General features: G+C 48.6%; 2 protein-coding genes across 10 annotated transcripts in view; one reads left to right on the top strand and one right to left on the bottom strand.

Moving 5' to 3' along the window:
- The window catches only part of PTPN1 (protein tyrosine phosphatase non-receptor type 1), a 31,521-nt gene extending 22,645 nt beyond the window's left edge, over positions 1-8,876 (top strand). Inside the window, exons 3-9 of the mRNA XM_005524875.3 lie at positions 191-291; positions 1,464-1,562; positions 3,042-3,179; positions 3,631-3,840; positions 4,259-4,420; positions 5,040-5,275; positions 5,771-8,876. Coding sequence (XP_005524932.2) covers positions 191-291; positions 1,464-1,562; positions 3,042-3,179; positions 3,631-3,840; positions 4,259-4,420; positions 5,040-5,275; positions 5,771-5,975 — 1,151 coding nt within the window. The 3' untranslated portion in view covers positions 5,976-8,876. The remainder of the gene's footprint in view (positions 1-190; positions 292-1,463; positions 1,563-3,041; positions 3,180-3,630; positions 3,841-4,258; positions 4,421-5,039; positions 5,276-5,770) is intronic.
- A 502-nt stretch (positions 8,877-9,378) lies between these two features.
- RIPOR3 (RIPOR family member 3) overlaps positions 9,379-18,762 on the bottom strand; it is a 41,168-nt gene continuing 31,784 nt past the window's right edge. For all 9 annotated transcript variants that reach the window (XM_005524874.3, XM_014254200.2, XM_014254202.2 and 6 more), the window contains 11 exons: positions 16,991-17,120; positions 16,047-16,628; positions 15,046-15,182; positions 14,657-14,789; positions 14,107-14,215; positions 12,814-12,978; positions 12,499-12,657; positions 11,665-11,867; positions 11,320-11,403; positions 11,089-11,179; positions 9,379-10,311 (listed from right to left, as the gene is read on the bottom strand). In XM_005524874.3, the coding sequence (XP_005524931.1) occupies positions 10,214-10,311; positions 11,089-11,179; positions 11,320-11,403; positions 11,665-11,867; positions 12,499-12,657; positions 12,814-12,978; positions 14,107-14,215; positions 14,657-14,789; positions 15,046-15,182; positions 16,047-16,628; positions 16,991-17,120 (1,891 nt within the window). In that variant the 3' untranslated portion in view covers positions 9,379-10,213. The remainder of the gene's footprint in view (positions 10,312-11,088; positions 11,180-11,319; positions 11,404-11,664; positions 11,868-12,498; positions 12,658-12,813; positions 12,979-14,106; positions 14,216-14,656; positions 14,790-15,045; positions 15,183-16,046; positions 16,629-16,990; positions 17,121-18,762) is intronic.

Here is an 18,762-nt window from a genome sequence, read left to right as displayed (position 1 = left end):
CTTCACCCTCGCAGTGAGCTGAGGTTTCACAGTGGCCGTGCTGAGTGTGGCAGCCAGCTCTGCCCTGCTGGGACTGAGCCCTTCCTTCCCCAGCACAGCTCAGCTCTGGCCCCAGCAGCTGCTGAGGGTGTGCAGGGATGGATTGTGCTGTGTTCACATCACCAACCCGTGTTTTCTCCTTGTGCCACAGTTGATCACAGTCGGATTAAGCTAAACCAAGGTGACAATGACTATATCAATGCTAGTTTGATAAAAATGGAAGAGGCCCAAAGGAGCTACATCCTTACCCAGGTAATGGCTGGCAATAGAAAATAAAAATCTTACGGTGGCTGGAGCTGTTTTTCATGGGTTTTGTGCTTGTTTTCTTTATTGTAAAGCTACTTAAGTGCAGACAAACGTCTGTGTGTGTAAAAAAGTCACTGCTTTTCCCTGAATCTGTCAATTCCACACCTATCGAATGTAAAACAAATGTATAACAAATGTACAAGTACCCACATGCCCTGTTTTATTCTGAGGGCCAGCAGCTGTGCCAGGGTTCTTGTTTGTCCTAAATGTTCACTTCCCTGGAGACTGTCCTGATCTCTAATCTTGGCTTTTTTTTTTTACCCCTTCCTCCCACACACTTTAGATAAAGGTAGACTGGGATTAATATTTTCAAGTGACAGCTCTTCCTTCCTGTTTCTAAAGAATAAAGATAAATCTGCTCAGGAAGAAATGGGCAGAGCAGTGTGCAGTTGCCCTTACTCAGGGCAGGGGGTTCTCACAGGGGTGTGGAATAGTCTCACGTGCAGCTGATGCTGGTTCCTGTCCTGCTCCAGACTGAGGGGCTTTGAATGGCTTGATTTAAATCCAGCAATTCTTTCTGAGGATCTGCTGCTCCATTTGAGCACAGAAATGGATCAAACCCAAACTTCAGAGCAATAGCTTCAGAGTAGAAAATAGCAAAGGAACATAGCAGAACTAGGAAGTTGTAAGGAAATCTGCTTTGGGAATAGTCTTTAAAAAGAGCCACCATTTCATTCCATCCCAAAGCAAATCTGTGAAGACTCTGGAAAACCATACAATTTGTTACTGATTCTGCATCCTTTCAGTCTTTTGGGTGTTTATCATTTAGTCAAGTAATTTTCAAGTATCATGGAATAGGGATTGAGGGATTGCAGGGTAGTTTGACACAGATGTTATTTTTGCTTTCAGTCAGTGGGGTTTATTTCCCCATGAGCTTTGTATACCTTTCCTGAGGAAATGCAGCATTTTTCACTCCCAGTTCTGGGGAGTAAAAGATTACCCATGCTTTCATGGGTAAATTCATAACCTGGAACTTAAAGCTGTCTCACTGCATTTTTTTACTGTTTTAAATGAGAAGTTTCTTGTTACTTGATTGCATCTATTGCCTTGTTTCTGGGGAAAAATGCACTGACATTTACAGAAAATAATGCTTATTTCTGGGGATTCTGTCTCTGCAGGGACCTTTGCCAAATACTTGTGGTCACTTCTGGGAGATGGTTTGGGAACAGAAAAGCCGTGGTGTTGTCATGTTGAACAGAGTGATGGAAAAGGGATCCGTAAGTACTCACCCAGTTCTAGCTATGTGTTCATCACATTTATGGTTTTCTGTAATAAAAAACTCAAGTAAAACCAACCCAGAGAATGGGGTGGGATGACTGTGAGTAGTTTTGTCTAAGAAATGGTGCCTGGAATTGAGTACCTGGTGAACTGATCTTACTGCAGTCAGCAAATCACTCGCTTTGTAATTGTAGCCCCTAATTGCTCGTGAATTTGGCTAAATAAAACACAGACACGACATGAATCCTCACAAATGGAGGTCTCTGGTGCTAACCAGGGGGTCTGGAGTTGTTCTCAGTGTACACAGATGGCACCTCCCAGGGCTCTGCAGTGTGAAGTGGCTTTGCAGTAGAGAGAGAAGCTCTGGGGCTGCAGGTTTCCATCACACACTGAGCTCTGATCGTGCAGTGGCCCCCAAGGCACACCCTCCCCTCCAGGGTCACTGCTGTACAGAATAAAGTCTAATAATGTATAAAGACATTTTGGAGGAGGGCAGTGAGTGGATTGGGTATCCACCAGGGATAACTGGGTGGTACATGCTTTTGCATCATCAGGAAAACAATTCTTGGGCTGTGTTTTAATAAACTGCAGTCTAGATTTGCTGGGTTTTGTATTGCAAGTGAAATTCATTCTTCAAAAGAGATGTAGTAACCGTATTTTTCAATAGTTTCTTCCTTTCCAACCATTCCTGATCTCTCTCTGTGCTGCTGTAGTTTTGAACAAAACAAATTACTGTGATCCCTTAGGGCAGTGCTTACACTCCTCAGCAAACAGCAGTGGGAGATTTAGAGTGGAGCACAACAAAATATTGTTTGCAGACACATTTGTGAAGAAATTAGACACAAAGGCAATTGCTATAACTTTAACATTAATACAAATCCAAACAAAAAGTGCATTCTACACCCTGATAAACAAGAGGATGTATTTTCAAAATAAACTAGAGTAAGTTTGAGCAAAACCACTGTTAGTCTACCTATGAGGAAAATGCTGAAGGGGTTTACTGTTCATTAAAATTATGTCAAAAATCATCTTAGCCTTGAGCTTGCTGTTGGTTTAACATCATTCTTCCACTTCTGGTTTGGCCACATTGTTTGCCCTAACAAAAGAGGCCTGAGCCATGGTGCAGAGGCTCGGAGAGGGAAGGGGCATGTGGTGATCCCGATGCCAGGGCAGAGGAGTGGCTCAGGGCCAGCAGGAGGGGGCCAGTGCTCCCAGGCACAGCATCCACAACATTCTGACCTTTCATTGGCACAAGCTTGGGTGCAGACTTTTCCTTTTCGTGCTGCTGATGAGCATTTTAGGTCCAGGTTTTTCCTGCACACTTCAAAATGTGCTGCTTTCCTATTTGGTTGCCTCAGTAAAGTCCCTGGCGTGCAGCAGTCTCAGCAGAGCTCATCTCTCTGGGAGACCTTAATCAGAAAATTGCAATTCAGTCACAAGTGGGAAATGACATTTCTGTGTCTCCTGCTCGGTTTTAGATCAAGTGTGCACAGTACTGGCCACGGAAGGAGAATAAAGAAATGGTTTTTGAAGATACAAACTTGAAACTAACATTGATATCTGAAGATATAAAATCCTACTACACAGTACGACAGCTGGAATTGGAAAACCTGACTGTGAGTACCAGATCTCATCCAGTCCCGGTCCTTGTTCTCCTTGAGGTGAAATTCATCTCCTCCCCAGCAAGGGCTTGAAATTGGTGGTCATGAATTGTCCTGGATCTGATGATTCTGCATGAGATGTCATGGAAATTAAACTCTTGGATATTTATGAGATGTACCTGGGGACCCTCCAGGCAGTTTCGGGTCTCAGCCATACCCAGAGTGACACAAGCTTTTGAGCTGTACTGAGATAACTAAACTCTAAAGAGGTAAATTTACTTGCCCAATTCCCTTTGCTCCCAGTGGAGACCAAGAGACCACTGCTCATTATTCGTTTCTTGGCTGTGCAGCTATAAAAGCTCCCTCAGACTGGTGAAACTTTGTCCTTGGAATTTAAGTCAGCTGTTCCCAGTCCTTCTGACTGGTGTACCCAGACTAAGAGAGTTCCCAACCCCTGTTGTTGCAGACCCAGGAAACTCGAGAGATTCTGCACTTTCACTACACCACCTGGCCCGACTTTGGTGTCCCGGAGTCGCCGGCGTCGTTCCTGAATTTCCTGTTCAAGGTGCGGGAGTCGGGCTCGCTGAGCCCCGGGCACGGCCCGGTCGTGGTGCACTGCAGCGCTGGCATCGGGAGGTCGGGCACCTTCTGCCTGGTGGACACCTGTCTGCTGCTGGTAAGGGCTGCAGGGCCAGCTGTCCTGCACGGGGAGCGTGGGACAGCCTTCCAGGAGCTGGGGCAGGGGCTGGGAAGGGTTCCCTGCCATTTGCCATTGTTTACTCCCATGTTTTGGGAGTGTATTCCAAGGCAGGTCTCATTCCTAAGTGGCCATTTTGAGTCTGGGGAAGAGAAGTCTCCAGTTTTTCAGAGTGATTCACGAAGACAGGCTTTGCCTTCAGGCAAAGCAGCATTTTTGAGGCCCAGTGTTTTCCCCTCTGTGTTTTTGGAGAGCCAGTAACGAGCTGCTGATACCAGTTGTGTGTGAGTTCATTCATTCTGTAATGTGGAGGGTGGTGTGAAGGCCCTACCACAAAAATGAGTCATCTGTAATGAACCTCAGCAGAGCAGAAAACGTTTCACATTTTTATCTGCAGATGGACAAACGGAAAGATCCTTCCTCCGTGGACGTCAAGCAAGTTCTCCTGGAAATGAGGAAGTACAGGATGGGGCTGATCCAGACTGCAGATCAGCTCCGGTTCTCCTACTTAGCTGTTATTGAAGGTGCAAAATTCATCATGGGAGATGCTTCAGTGCAAGTGAGTGCTCCTGGCAGCTCCCAGGGAACTGCAGCAAGTGGGTGGGAGGAACAGGATGGAAAGAAGCTTCAAATTTGGTGCTTGCTTCAGCTTCAGTACATGTTTATATTATGGGGGTTTTAGGTACAGTACTTTACAGCCTGCCACGACCTGAAGTGCTGTATTTTATTTATTTCCAAAAGTACCTGTTATGTAGCAGGTGCCTCCTGTGCTTTCCTGCACAGTGACTGGGTGGAGCTGCAGCATCAGCCTCCCCTGACATTTCAGACAGTACAAGTTTCCTAATATGCCTGAAGTTCAAGTGTCATGATAAATTAATCAGGGTTTTTTATGGTAAGCAGAACTCCAGCAAGATAGATTTTATTTTGCGCTGCTTAAATCTTTTAGAAGCAGATTGGAATTTCTTGCTTTTAAGGCAAATACGTTTTGTGTAGTGGATATAACTTGGGCTTGGAGTTCTTGTGTCTGGTTTTCCTTTCTTTTTTTGTCAATGCAAATGAAGAGCCACTTTAAGAGTCAATTAAAAGGCAGAGAATAAAGATTCTGCCATAGTAAAGTTTAAAGTTAGAGCAGCTTACATGAAAGAGAAAATCTGAACAGGGCTTGTCCTTCCCTGAAGGAGCAGTGGAAAGAGCTCTCCAATGAAGACCTGGAGCCACCCCCTGAGCACACCCCCCCACCTCCCAGGCCCCCGAAGAGAACCTCAGAGCTGCACAACGGGAGGATGCACGAGCACCCCGAGTTCTCCCCGAAGCAGCAGGCAGCAGAGGAGGAGAGCAGCTGCTCAGTGGGCAGCGTGGAGCCGGCGGCTCCGGACGGCAGAGCCTGCTCGGCCACACCAGCGAGCACAGACAGGTAAAGCACTCACTGCCCCTGGCTGCTGGGGCTGCAGGCAGAGACACAGGGCAGGGGATGCTCGCTTCCACCCTGAGATGCTCTTTGGGAGTTAGAAACGAGCAGCCACATCCCGTCCCTTTCTGGCTTTCTGGGCAGGTGCTGGAGTTTAGAACTTCAGTGTTCCCCTGACCTGGCTGTGGGTGTGAGCTGGGTGCATTCACTGCCTGTCTTGGTGCAGATCTGTGATGAGCAATGAAAGCTGCTGGTGGTTAAAGCTTATTCTTTGAAGGGCACAGAATCCTCCCAAGCCCTTCCTAAACCTTTGTTGAACAGCCAGATGCGTCCTAACTGGAGACAGGCTGTGCTTTGGTGGCTGCTGCAGCTCCAAGAGCTCTGTGGTGTTCCCTGCCCTTGGAGCACCTGCATGGTTTCTCTCCTCCATGGCCAATCCAGCATGGAATATTTGTTCCTACCCAGCCCTGAGTGTCCCTCCCTCCCTCCCTCTGTCCCCAGCACTAGTCACGACACTGAACCCCGGAGGAGAACTGTTGGTGAGAACCCGCGGCTCTCGCCCCGCAAGGAGGAGTCCGTGAAGGAAAACTCGGAGGAGGAGGATGAGAACGTGGTGGCGACTTGGAAGCCCTTCCTAGTGAATATCTGCATGTTCACTTTCCTCACAGCAGGAGCTTATCTCTGCTACAGGGTGTGTTTCCACTGACCAGTGCCCCGGACTCAGCTCAGCTCCTCGGAGCCCCTCGAGGCAGGGCAGCCTTGGCTCAGAGCAGGTAGATTTAAGGGGAAAGGCCAGAACTTTGGGTAGGGCTTAATGAGAGAATTGATGCACTAGGGTTTTATCCAGCCCTGTGGTCCCAAGAACATAATATTGTAATCTCAGGGCCTTGAAATATTCAGGAGTAAGCAGAGAAAATGCCAAATAGTCTGTTTTCCTTTTTTGTTTTTTTTTTTTTTAAACTAAATAATAGAATTACAACACATTGTTGTTTTTAGCCTTTTTTAAAAAGCCAGTTCATTTTCTTTTGTTTCAGAAAAACTAGGCACAAGTGAAACTTGCTTGTACTCTCCAAGTGTTGTAACCAAATACATGACTTACATTGACAAGTTCCCAAAAAAAGAAAAAGAAACCCACATACCTGAAGAATGTAAACTTTTGGAAGGGGAGGTGTGTTTGTGGTTGGTTTTTGGTTTGTTTTTTGTCTTTTTTTTTAAACTTGCTTCATCTTTAAAGACTGAGTTGTGGGCAGTGCCTGTGGTATTGATATATTTAATCTTGGCATAACTGTTCTTAAAGAGCTGATTGTTTTTACTTGTGTTGATAGAACCAGGCTTCTGCATTTGCTCAGGGTATCCCAACATGTCCAGCTCTTTGATTTTTTTTTTATTTTTATTTCTTTACTAAGTGTATCTCTTCATTGACTTTTGTTGCACTCTACTTGCACATATGCCTCTTTACATTGCACCATCCTTTCTAAAGCTGTTTTTACTTTTATATTCTGGGTTGGGAAAGGTCGAGGGGAGGGAGAGAAACAGGAAGGGAAATTCAACCAAACCATGTCCACCAGCAGTGGGGCTGTGCCCGTGGCCCATGGAAGGACCAGTCCTTAAAGCTCAGCATTTGGAATGTAAAATGCAGTTTCACTCTGCTCCCCTGGCCCAGCGTGGCCCCAGCGAGGGGCTCTGAGCAGGGAAGGGTTGGGAGATGAGAGCAGTCCCTGCTGGGGCCGTTCCCCGGGGCAGGAACAGGCCAGCAGGAGCTGTGCTGGGCTCCCAGCAGAGCCCGTGGCTGGGCTGGCAGCGTTGGTGTGCCCTGCTCGGTTGGCAGCAGAGATGCCAGTCCTGGCTGGGTGCTGCAGGGCTCAGGGGGCAGTGCTGCTGAGGGAGGGCTGGGCACTGGAAGGCAGCATTGCACCAAGCACCCAGTGCTGTTCCTCGGGGTAATACCAAATTCTCAATAGTTTAAACAATAACAGCAAAGATTTCTTTGCTCGTGTCGTGGTGCAGAGGACAGGAGCAAACTCACTCCTGGGAGCTGTAGTGATTGCACTGCCCCATGACAGCTGATCTGCAGCAGTGTTACTGATCTGTTTCATTTCTAAAGTCTTTCTAGATTTATAGCACTTAACCACCCTCAGTGCAGCCCTCGCTGTGCAGGAGCCCAGGGGAGCCCTCCACTCCGTATTTATTTCTGCCAAGCTGGCTGTAGGTGTAGCTCTCCCTTCAGTGGGTGAGTAGGTGAAGGGGTGGGTGGGGGTGGGAGTTACTTCTATTTTGTGTTACATTAAGCTTGCATCAAGGGCTTTTCAAGAGTACAATAATAAATCCTCAGGTAGTACTGGGAATCAATCCTTTACCTGTGAGACTGTTGGTCAGACCAGTACTTGAAAGGAGGAATGTTGTAATCAGTCAATATTTAGTTATATTATTGGAAACAGGAAAAATGAGTATAGAAAAATGGTAATATATAATGGCTCATCTGTGTATTTAAGATACATTCTGTGATTGCTTTGTCCCCACTGTTCTCTGCAGCGTGGGCAGGACCCTGCCCTGAGGCACCATTTGTACCCCTTTGTATTAAAGTGCATGTGAAGTCTGCGGTGTCCCGGTGAAACACCACGTGCTTGAAAGGTGACAGAACTTATATTCCTGCTTCCTGATGTGCCCAAATGATACTTGCATGACCTGATCCTTAGTGGCTGTGGTTCAGAGGGTGTTGCTGAGTCTCTCTGTTCAGCACTGGACTGATTGGTGTTTATCAGAGCCCATGTACTCGCCTAATCCTTGGCATGACTTCCCGTGGGATCCCGTGTGCTCCGTGTGCCGGTGGTAGCATGTTCCTTTCAGCTGAGTGAGTGTAGTACAGACATTCCAGAGAGCTCAGGCAGCCCTTCCACACCTCCCCTGGCACTGGGACACCTGGGGAAAGAAACAAGCCCAACCACCTCTGGCCACCTTCCCAAGAGGGAGTGTTTTAAATCTTAGGTATGGCAGGAAAACAAAGGATCCTTCCTTTGAATACAGAGAGTTACTTAATTGCAAATGATTCTACCCAGACAAAGTTCCTGCAGATGCCAGAAGAGCTTTGAGCATCCTCTTCGTGCCTGTTTCTTTCCTGTGTTCCAGGCCTGGCTCTGACCTGTGGGGCACGGTGAGTGTGCCCAGAGCCCAGGGAGGTGTGGGCAGGCTGGCAATCCTGAGCTGTGCCCATTTTGTTTGCTGTCCTGTACTGTCTGTGGTAGTTGGGGGGTGTATATACCGTAGCACAGTGGGGTGTTGGGTAACCTGTTCTTGGAAATGGACAAACATCCATGTTAGACTCGTTAGAAAGTTAGTGAGCTGCTCTGCTATCTGCCTTAAGCAAATATTTACTCATCAGGTCTTTCTTTTTTACAGATTGCCATAGAATAAACTTTTATAAAAAAAATGTAAAAACTCAAGAAAAAAGCTGAATGTTTTGGTATAATACAGTTTCAGGTATCTTGTCTTTTGTGTAAACCGCTGCTGGGCCTCCCAGGTTAGAGTACAACTGTACAGTTTTTCAATCTCCCATACAAGTTTTCAGTTCTCATTTTAGTTGTAACAATAAAACTCTTTTTTTAAAGAACTCACTTGAATGTGTCATAGCTTCTGGGCTGGATCCATGGGCTCCTGCTTGACCCATGTGCACATGAGGGCTGGAGGGGATGGGGTTGTAGAGTAAAGGGATTTAAATGTTTCTGTAAGAACTTCCTGGAGGCAGAGCTCCAGTAAAAGAGTAGAGGATCCCCATCTCTCCCTGCCACCTCCATTTCCCTCTTCTGGTCTTTCACACTGAACATTTTAAGGGTAAGAAGTGCAGGCACTCAGGCACCCTGGTTGGTCCCTGCAGGAGCTGATGCTGACGCTGGCTGCAGCTGCAGCCTGCACATTCTGCTGTTTGAATTCCAGTACTTCCCTTTGGTTTATATTTCTAAGGAAATCTACAGCTGGAGGAGAGAGTTCAGCAACATGGAGCAGGACAGGGCAGACCAGGGCCCTGTCCTGTGGGGATTGAGTTGTCCTTTGGGGGTTTAGTGTTTACCTGTTCCGGGGCCTCAGGCAGAGCAGTAAGAAACACTCCCAGGAGCTTGTCTCAAAAGGTTTATTAGAACTTTAGAAAACAGTATGAAATCCAACAAATAAATACCAAATAGAAAAGTTTTATGTGTATATATATATATATAAATATGTACACACAAGCCCAACCCTTTCAAGTATTACACCTGAAGCCAGGCTGCTCCCCATGGCACCCTGCCAGCCAGGGCTGGGGGATGAGCCCCACCAGGGGTGGAGGAGAAGTCTTGGTCTATGACTAAATTCAGCATTTAAAAAAACCAAACCTGTCCCACTGTCAGTCAGACCTGCACATGGCAAACCCCTGCAGCCCTGCTGCTGAGCACACACCTCCTCCAGAGCCTGTCAGGCCCTGCTGCACCTGGCCTGGCCTGCAACAATTATTAAGAAAATTACTTAGGGAGTACCAGGTATTCCTTCTGCAGCTAAATTGCCCAAGCAAAGGAAACCACCCAGCAATGGTGCTGGATTTGTTCTACTGACAGGGCAGGTGATAGTGTGGGAGGGTGATCATTTGTCTCCTTGGAGAATGCCAAATTAATAAATTGCTTCCTGGGAAAATAGATCATATTGGACAGAATTGGAGCAGGGACAGCTAATTCCAGCAAGATGGAGACTTGAACTCCAGTTAATATGTGGATCCACATTCTGAGAGATCCCAGCTTTCATTTGCCCAGCACTTGGTATCTCATGTGTTAGACTGAGAAAATCATGGAGAGCACAAACTGTCCCCTTTGGAAATAAACCTGTCCTGGGGCAGGAGGCAGTGAAGGAAACCAGACAAAACCAAACCCTCAGGTACCCGTGTGGCTGTGAGGACAAGGGGATCCAGCTCCTCACATTCCACTACTAAAACACTGTGATTTCAATCTCGGCCTCCTGAGCTGTTTCTCTCAGTTCACAGCAGATCCTGTCCATCTTCTCGAAGGCTTGTCGGCCCCGTTCCCCTGCGGAGAGAGAAAACAGCCCCTGCTGAGGGACAGGCAGGAACACCCTGAGCAACGTGGCCAGCTGGGGACACTCCTGTCACACAGCCCTGCTTGGGAGAAAGGACTCAGGAGTGACAAACATCCCTCAGGGAACAGTTCTCCAAAACCAGCTAGAAGCCACCATGGAAAATCAGGCCTCCTGCAATGATTTCCATGAGTAACAGTTTGGATCGTTACTGCTGGAAAACCTGTCATGTGTGTGAGCCTGAGTGCTCCGTGGGGCAAGGCTGGAGAGCCCCAGAACTAAGCCTGACTCAAAGTGGGGTTTGGAAGAACAGAACTGGGAAATGGTCATCTCCTGCATGACCTGGCCATGCTCTGGCAGCATTCCAGCCATTAAGCCCCCAGGAAAAGACAAATACTGGGCAGTCGGAGGTGGGGAGCACTGACATTTTATCAGGTCACCTCCACTGTCAATCTACTTGGATTCCAGTGAAGTAACAAGTAATGAACCAGCATAAAACTGTCAGTCCTCATCTGTGAACTTTTCAAAAGGTCCAGTGGTTCCTAAAGCACTTAATCCTTCAGGATCTCCTTGGTCTGGTTCTATAAACTTCATCAGAGGCCCTTGGCTGTTATGTGTGATGTAAAGTTTATCTTCATGGTATGAAGCAGCTGTTTATGAAATATTTCCGTTGTCCTGGATGTGTTCTGGCTGAACTTGAGGCCCCTCTTGGTCCTGCACTATTTCACATCCCTTTTTCAGACCATTTGAAAGCTGTACAAAAGCCTTACCAAAGGACAGTGTGGTTTCTCTGGCTGCATTCCTGACTTCCTCTGTTTCAGACTGGCACAGGTGGGCAACCTGCTCGATGCTCTCCACAGCCTGTCAGAGAAAAGAAGAACTTGCCTCAGCAGCTTTTCAGCAGTCTGATGGACACTTTTACAAAGCAAACACAGACACCAGCTCCAGCACACATCCTCGGGGCAGGCAGGCCCTGCAGCAGCAGAGCTGGGAGCGCTCACCCTGAGGTTCTTCAGAGCCAGACACGCAGCCTGCTGAAGCCTCGTGTCACAGTCGGATAAAACATCGGTGTAAAACAAGACAGCCTGAATGAAAAGAGAGGAAAATAAAAAAAGTTGGAAGTGTAACCAAGCAACCAAACCCGAGTTACAGGAGCAGTTTTGCCCTGGTGAAATGGAACAAGACAGAGACAAATCACTCGAGCACTGCTGTGTTGAGGGGTTCGTTCCCAGCGAGAGCAAGGCAAGGAAGGCAGCGCTGTTTGGGGGAAGCTCCCTACATTCCCTGCTGTCCCTGCATTCCCCTCTGTCCCCCCATTCCCCCTCTGTCCCCCCATCCCCACTCACCCGTGCACGGAGGCTGCTGCTGCCGCTGGCCCGGGCCAGGCAGGCGGTGGCCGCTTTGCTCACTCGGTGGTTCTGGTCCAGCTGCAGCAGCCCGAGCAGCCGTAGTGTCCGTGGCAGCGGCTGCAGCCGGCTCAGCCTCTTCCCCTTCAGCCTCTTCAGCGTTTTCAGCCTGCCGGGGCACTGCAGCTCCTCGATCAGCATCGCTGTGGGGCAGGACCGGCCTCAGGCAGGGAAACGCTCCCGGCCAGGCCAGCCCTGCCCAGCTGGGACAGCAGAGCCCTGCTCAGGCTCTCAGACCCTCCACGAGCCCTCTGCATCAACACAAGCCTGAAGATGCAGCCAATACCAGGACTATTTTTAATTCTTTTCTAATACTGAAAAGTTTTGAAGTACTTTCACATGTTGGACAAGGCTCCAGTGAGGCACTGGCTACCTCAGGCTACAGAGTACACACCAGTAACCTCTGCAATTGTACTGCTCTTTTCTGTGGCTGAGTCCAGCTAAACAGTGAACCCAATTCACCGACTGCACTCGGTCCTTGGATCCAGCTGCAGCCTGCTCCTGTCTGCTTCAGCTTCAGAATATCCAAAAAAAACACTTTTCAGGGCACTTAAGATAAGCCCATTCTTCACACGGGGTTTGTTTGCACATGCTCAGATATGGGAGTCAAGCATGCTTTTCCTGTTCTGATTAAAACTACATGGTCATAAGAGGAATAAAAATGGAAACAAGTTGTCAGTGCAAGGGCTGGGCTGTTTCCTGCTCTGGAGTTGTATCTCCAGCGGGACCCCGGAGGGCACCAGCCCTGCAGGAGGAGCCAAGCACTGCCATTACCTTCTTTAGCAAGTTTTGCCAGGTGTTTCTCCAGGCTGCCAATGCGGTGTCTCTCCAGGTAACGATAAAACTGGAATAAAGTAACCGGTTCCGTTTGGAAATGCGAGGAGGGGAGCAACCCGTCACAGGTGAGGATCTGCTCCAGCAGCCTCTGCAGCACTGCAGGGAACAGGGGAGGGACACAGAGGAAACGGCAGCTCGGTTACATGGAAGCTGCTGAAAACGAGCGAGAGGTTTGGGTCTGGGGTTTTCTAAATGCACAAGGACAGTTTTGAGCACGGCACTGAAATGAAGACAGCGTGCCCAGGTGCTCACCTGTCTCCAGGTGGCTGGGGTACTTCTCCTTCACTTTGAGCATCATTGTGTATTTCAGGGCATGACGGAACCTTTCTGCTGAGGTCACCAAGATGCTGCTGCCAGGCTCTGCAAGATCACTCCAGATTTTCAGATACTGCTTCTTCTTTTTAGTCTTCTGAATAACTGAAACCCAACATTTTAAAAAGTCAGCAAGCTCTAGCATATTTGGGATTTTACATAAGAAATTAGGCAGCAGGTGGCCTGCCTGAACTTGGGGCAGCATTAAATTGTATTTGCATTAGAGATGGTTTTGTTAAAAACGAGGTATTTGCTGCCCAGACGTTCACACCTGCAAGCACTGATCTCCCCTTGTTGGGCTGAGCTCCTAAACTGCCATCAGCAGCTCTTCTTGTTCCTCTCATTGTTCCCTTCATCCCAGCACCTGAGTCGGTTCCAGAACGTTCTGGGAGTTTAGGTGGTTGCCCTTCTGTCAGCCAAGGAGGTGCCACTGCCTAAAACCCTTTCTAGGGATCCTGCCTTGTGTTCCTTGCCCAGGGCAGAGCTCTGACCTCGGAGCACCATCAAACCCTTGCCAAGAGCACATGCAGCAATCCCTGTGGTTCCTAATCCGAACCCTTCATCCCTCAGTGTACCTGCAGACACTGAGCTCCTGCCTCTCCCACACTTCCCCTGCCACACTCAACCAGCCCTGTGCAGCTCTGCTCCAGGGAACAGTTTATTCTCACATCCTCCAGGGCAAAATCTGCCAGCAAACGCTTCCAAATAAATTTGCATTCTTGCTGCTGTATTTACCAAGATGAGAACAAAAGCCTTCCAAGCCTCTCATTTTGCTTTATCACTTTGTCATGTCCAACAGCCAACGGAAGGATTTAGTAGTGGGAAGACTTGAGATAGAATTCTGTGCCCACCAAACTGTTCTGGCAAGTGAGCACAGAATTCGGGCTGTTTGATTACCAAGGAAAAGCACAGATAGAAAAGAGGATTTTAAGGCCGCTCTGCTGCTCTTTGCAAACTCCACCATCTACAGTATCCCTGTTTAAGACATATCAGTTCAGCTATTCTTTCTCTGAACCCAACTTCTCCAAATTTTTTCCTTCTGTGTAGAACTAAAAATGATCCAAAGAATGAGCCCTGTTTTTCCTAAGACTCCAGATAAAAGAGCTGGTTTAATGATGTCAATGTTTGCAAGGAATTTAGAGTGAAGCCCCTGGGTCTGGGGAGGCTGGAGCAGACACATCAGGAGTGCACCTCTCCCAGCTCTACATGCCTTGGAGCAAGGCAGGTACTCACTTTTCTCAACAGACAGATCCAGGACATCCCCCAGGACTCGTGTCTGCTCTGACACTTCTTCCAAAATGCTCTCCTGGACCACCTGGGCTACATTTGGTGTCCTCAGTTTCTGAAATGCAACAGACATAACTCAGGGGCTCAAACAAGAGCAGGATCAAGCTCCAGATAAATGAGGGTTTGCTTCTTAGAGTCAAACTTTTAAGACAGGTGAGAAAACCCTGTCTGCTCTCAGAAGGCCCCTTGCCCATCAGACACCTGCCCTCTGTTGTAGCAGTTTTTCATTCATTAAACACTACCCAAGCCAAGCCTGTGCATTTGCTTTGAGCACTGAGGTACTGCTTAAAGCTTCAGCAAAACCCAGAGGCTGAAAAGAGGCAGCAGTTTTGCATGACATGTTTTGTGTGGACACACGTGTACACTGCATTAATACACCCAATTTCCATTCTGAATCTCTCTCCTGTTATAAAACAAACAAAACATATAAAATTCTCCTGTAATCAGAATCAACAATGACAGCCAGTGCCCTGGAAACCCCCAGGCTGCTCTGTACCTGCAGGAGACCTTTGCACAGCCTCAGGTGTGTTATCAACAGCGTGTCTAGGTTGTCATCCCCAGTAGTTACATCTCGTGCTTCTGGTCTTGTGTCACAGCTCAGGGACTGGAGCACATTGCCATTGTATGTGCTGGTGAGATGAGGGGAAAAGAGAGTTAGAAGCCTCATCACTAAATAAAATTGATGAAGTACAGCCTCAACAGGGAGCTGCAAAAGAAACCAGGTGGCATTGAACAGAAACCCACCTTTTCTTTAATTGCATTTATAACCCTGTAAAAACATGGGGAGATATTTCTGTGCTGGATTTGGCACCACAGCTGTTTCCCAGCCCAGCATGGCTCTTGGGGACCCCTTTGCCTGTCCCCAGCAGGTGCTGCAGCACATACCTGACACTGCCTGTCCTTACACTCCCAAACAGGGACAGCTCATCAGCACTGCAGTCAGCGTTCAGGAAATCAAAACTCTCCAGCACTGTCTCCACCATCAAACTCTCCATAGACGAGTGTTTGTGAAGTGTCTTGAGCTGTTGATGAAATGGAAGCAGAAACACTGTTATTTGTAACCATTTTGCAGTTGTTCTTTGTTGGTTTTGATAACATTCCTAATAATAAATCACTTTGCTTTTCTGATTTCATTCTTAACACATCAGGGAAGTCTGCTCTTGGTGCAGCAGTCTGACCCCAAAATGATGTTGCTAGTTAAATTCAACACATGTTTCAATATTTTAATCTCTGTGGAGTCCCCTTTATCTTCATGCCTGCTAAGGCTGCTGAGAGCTGATATTCTCTGCATCCTGTCACTGCCAGAGTTTTCACTCATTCCCTGTTTCTGAGCAGCAACCTTGGGTGGCTGCTGCATTCCAGCACAGCACCCAAGAGCTTCATTCCAACAGTGAATTCCATGGAGCCACCACCTTTGTGCCCCTCAGAAAGGCTGCTCTGAGGGTACCTGGTTTGGGTTTCATATTCTGTTTTTCCAGGGGTTTCACTGAGGGGGAGGACAGTTGCGTTAGCAGTTCTTACTCCAGCCCTCGTGTTCCTGCCCCAAGCCCTGCTGTTCCCAGGACGCTCCGTGAGGCGAGGAGGCTGCAGGGTGATGTACCCAGCGCCAGGCCTCACAGCCCAGCTGCAGCCACCCCTTCCCCAGGATTGAAAAACACCCCAGGACTCGTAGCCAGCCCAAAGGCTGGGGCTGACACGCAGGTTCTGGGCTGACAGAGCCCAGGTTCTGCTCGGCCCGGAGCTCCCTCCCCACACGGCCCGGCTGCTCCCCGAGCCCTGCCCGGCCTCTGCTGGCCACAGCCCGGCTGGGCCTCCAGCCAGCCACCGAGCCTGTCCACGACTAACAGAGAGCCACAGCTCCTCCCGAGGGTGAAACTCAGCCCTACCTTCAATTTATCCCTCAGGGACGAAACCTGGCATTCCAATTTCTCCAGCTGGGCTTGCCCCTCATCGCGCCATTTCAGCAAATTTAACACTTCCTGCAGAGTCCTGTCAATCGACTTTGCTCGCCCATCTGCTTTGAGGTCACCTGCCACATTCCAGCTTTTCTGGCTGATGTTTTCCTGCTCTGCCAGGCGGCGATTCCGGGCCTGGCCGAAAGAGTCCGTCCTGCCTTTGTGACGGGTGGGAAAGGTGGAGGGGCTGGGGAAGCCACCCGCACACGGCGTCTTCTTCAGGATGTCCAGAGTGCTGTGGTCTGCCAGAGGATGCTGCAGCTCTTCCCCTCCAGTCTCCCGAATAATCACCAGCGGCAACATCCTGTGGTCCAGGGCTGGCGTTGTACTTCTGGATTCTGCCCCTTTCTGGTCCTCAGAGCTGAGCGAGTCTCCCTCGCTCGTCTCCACAGGGTTGTGGGGCTTGTTCCTCCCCGGGACATCGAAATCACAGGCAGCCAAGTAGCTCAGGATGCTGGGAGGCTGGGATTCCTCCCCTCCATCCCCTGGGCTCTGCCTCTGCTGCAAAACAGACTGCAAAGAGATGCCCAGGTGAGCCTGGAGACAGCTGGAAAGCCCCAGCTGGGAGAGGGGACTCTGCTTCCCTGGCTCCCAGTTTGATTCCCAGCACACATTACTGCAGCAGACACCCACACCCCATCCATCCCAGCTGCTGAGCAGAGTTTTGTTGAGGGTTTTTTAAAATGTTTTACAAAATCTAAAAGAGAACTCAAAAGAATAGGGGTTAACAGAAAAATATAACAAAGCCCCAAAACAAACTGCAAAGGCAGCAGAGTGCTGTTTTCACATTTCTGAGTGAGCTCCTGAGCAGCCTGACCCAACCCAAAACCCAGGCTCCAGGTCTGTGCTTCACCCTTTGCTCTCCAGGCACTCACCAGGTAATATCTCTCTCTGAAGCTGGGGGTGTTTGGGGGGGTCCAGTTGTACAACGAGCTCTTCCTGCTACCCACAGAAAACTTGGCAGTGCTTCCAGGTGACAGAAACAGGTTCTCTGTGTCAAAGGGGCTGCAGCAGAAAGCAAAGGCCCAGGTGTCAGTGAGAGCAGAGGTGTTTGGCTGTTGGTAGGATTTGAATCTTTAGTCAGCAACACACAGAACAGAACGAAACAGAAACTGCCTCTCTAGCCACCATCCTTGATTGCTACAGCAGAGAAAGACACAGGCTAAAAGGCTGTGGGTTTTGCACAGACTTCTCAGGACCCTTTGACAGAAATCCATGCCAGTCTTTGGAAGAGGAGCCCAGTGGTCCCAAAGGCTGAAGGGCTCTGTCCTGACAGCGGCGCTGGCCCAGGCAGTGACACAGGCACAAAGCCATAGAGGAAGGAAATACAACACATGTAATAAAGGAGAAACTGCCAATTTCCCTCCTGCAGAGCACACACCACCTGGAAAAACCAATAAAAGCCCTCATTATCCTTCACCTATTAATAAATAATTCCTCTGGCTGGCAGAGGAGGCCTGTGCAGAGCTACTTGGCAGGTTCTGGGGTTCATACAGGCAAGGGATGAGCCAGTTACAGCCCCAGAGCATGTTGGCTGTGGTCTGCAAGGGTTCGTCAAGTGCTGCTCCAAAGACTTCCTAATTACCTACTTCATCTGAGCCATTAGTTTCTAAACTTCTTCACAAAGCAGTCTAAGGAAACTCGCATGAATGATGCCCTGGGATGGAACTCAGCTAACCAGGAGATGGAAAACACATTTCAAGTTAAGAAAAGCAAGTTCAGTTTCTGTATGTGTTACTTTTTGTTGCCTATTGAGGTGCCTTGTGGCACAAAAAGAAAGTTTGTTTTTCCATTTGAGTACTGGCATTTTGAAAAAAGTGAATTGTTCACTATAATCTGCAGCCTCAGTGATTGAGTATAACAACCAAAGAGCAGGATAAAATCAGCTGAATTCAGCTGTACATTGCAGAGATCCAAGTGATAATGAGGACTAATCAATTGCAGCAAAATGAACTTCTGCTCTCTAGCAAAAGTTGAAAAGCAGAGTCCCAACCCTCTCTGGCTTCTCAGGATGCCCTGGGACAGTTGTGCAGAGCATCCTGCAGTGCAGCACTCTGCTCTTCCTGAGCACAGAGGATGCTCTGGGAGCTCCCCTAGCCCAGGTTAATTGGCTGAAAGAGCCAGTGTCACCCAGCTGGGCTCCATCACAGCCCCAGCAGCACAGGAACAACCATCTGCACTGACTCTGGGCAGAAATAAATCGGGGTTCTGACAGCAAGAGCCTTTCAGCCAAAGCCTGCTGTGTTTACTGATGAAAGCAAATTACTCCTACCCACGGCATTCTTAACAAAAGTTACAGGGACCCATTCCTCAGATTTTTCATTTCTAGCTTTTAATACTGAGATGCAGTAATGGAAAATGACACTTCTAGGGGAGGAACAAGAACACACAAAATCTGCTTTGCCTCTGACAATTCCTAAAAGCCTAAATACTTCAGCTGGCTGCAGACATGCACTAGCTCCTGGTCCTGAAGGAATGACAGAGGGCAGAGCAGAGGGGGACAGCAAGAATGGAGTCTGCTCTGGAGCTTCTGTTATCTCTTGGCTCTGAGCTCCTTGGGCAAGATCCATCATCTCCCTCCACATTTCTCCAGCAACAAAGCCTCATGCTGGGACAGCTCCACGAGTCCATCTCTCCCAGCATGCTG

Source organism: Pseudopodoces humilis, chromosome 19 (genome assembly GCF_049639895.1).
Source record: "Pseudopodoces humilis isolate 2021_Gansu_Grassland_sample_001 chromosome 19, ASM4963989v1, whole genome shotgun sequence".
Taxonomy (NCBI): Eukaryota; Metazoa; Chordata; class Aves; order Passeriformes; family Paridae; genus Pseudopodoces; species Pseudopodoces humilis.
The sequence above is the reverse complement of the archived record's forward strand: the minus strand, read 5'-3'. Positions and strand labels throughout refer to the sequence as shown.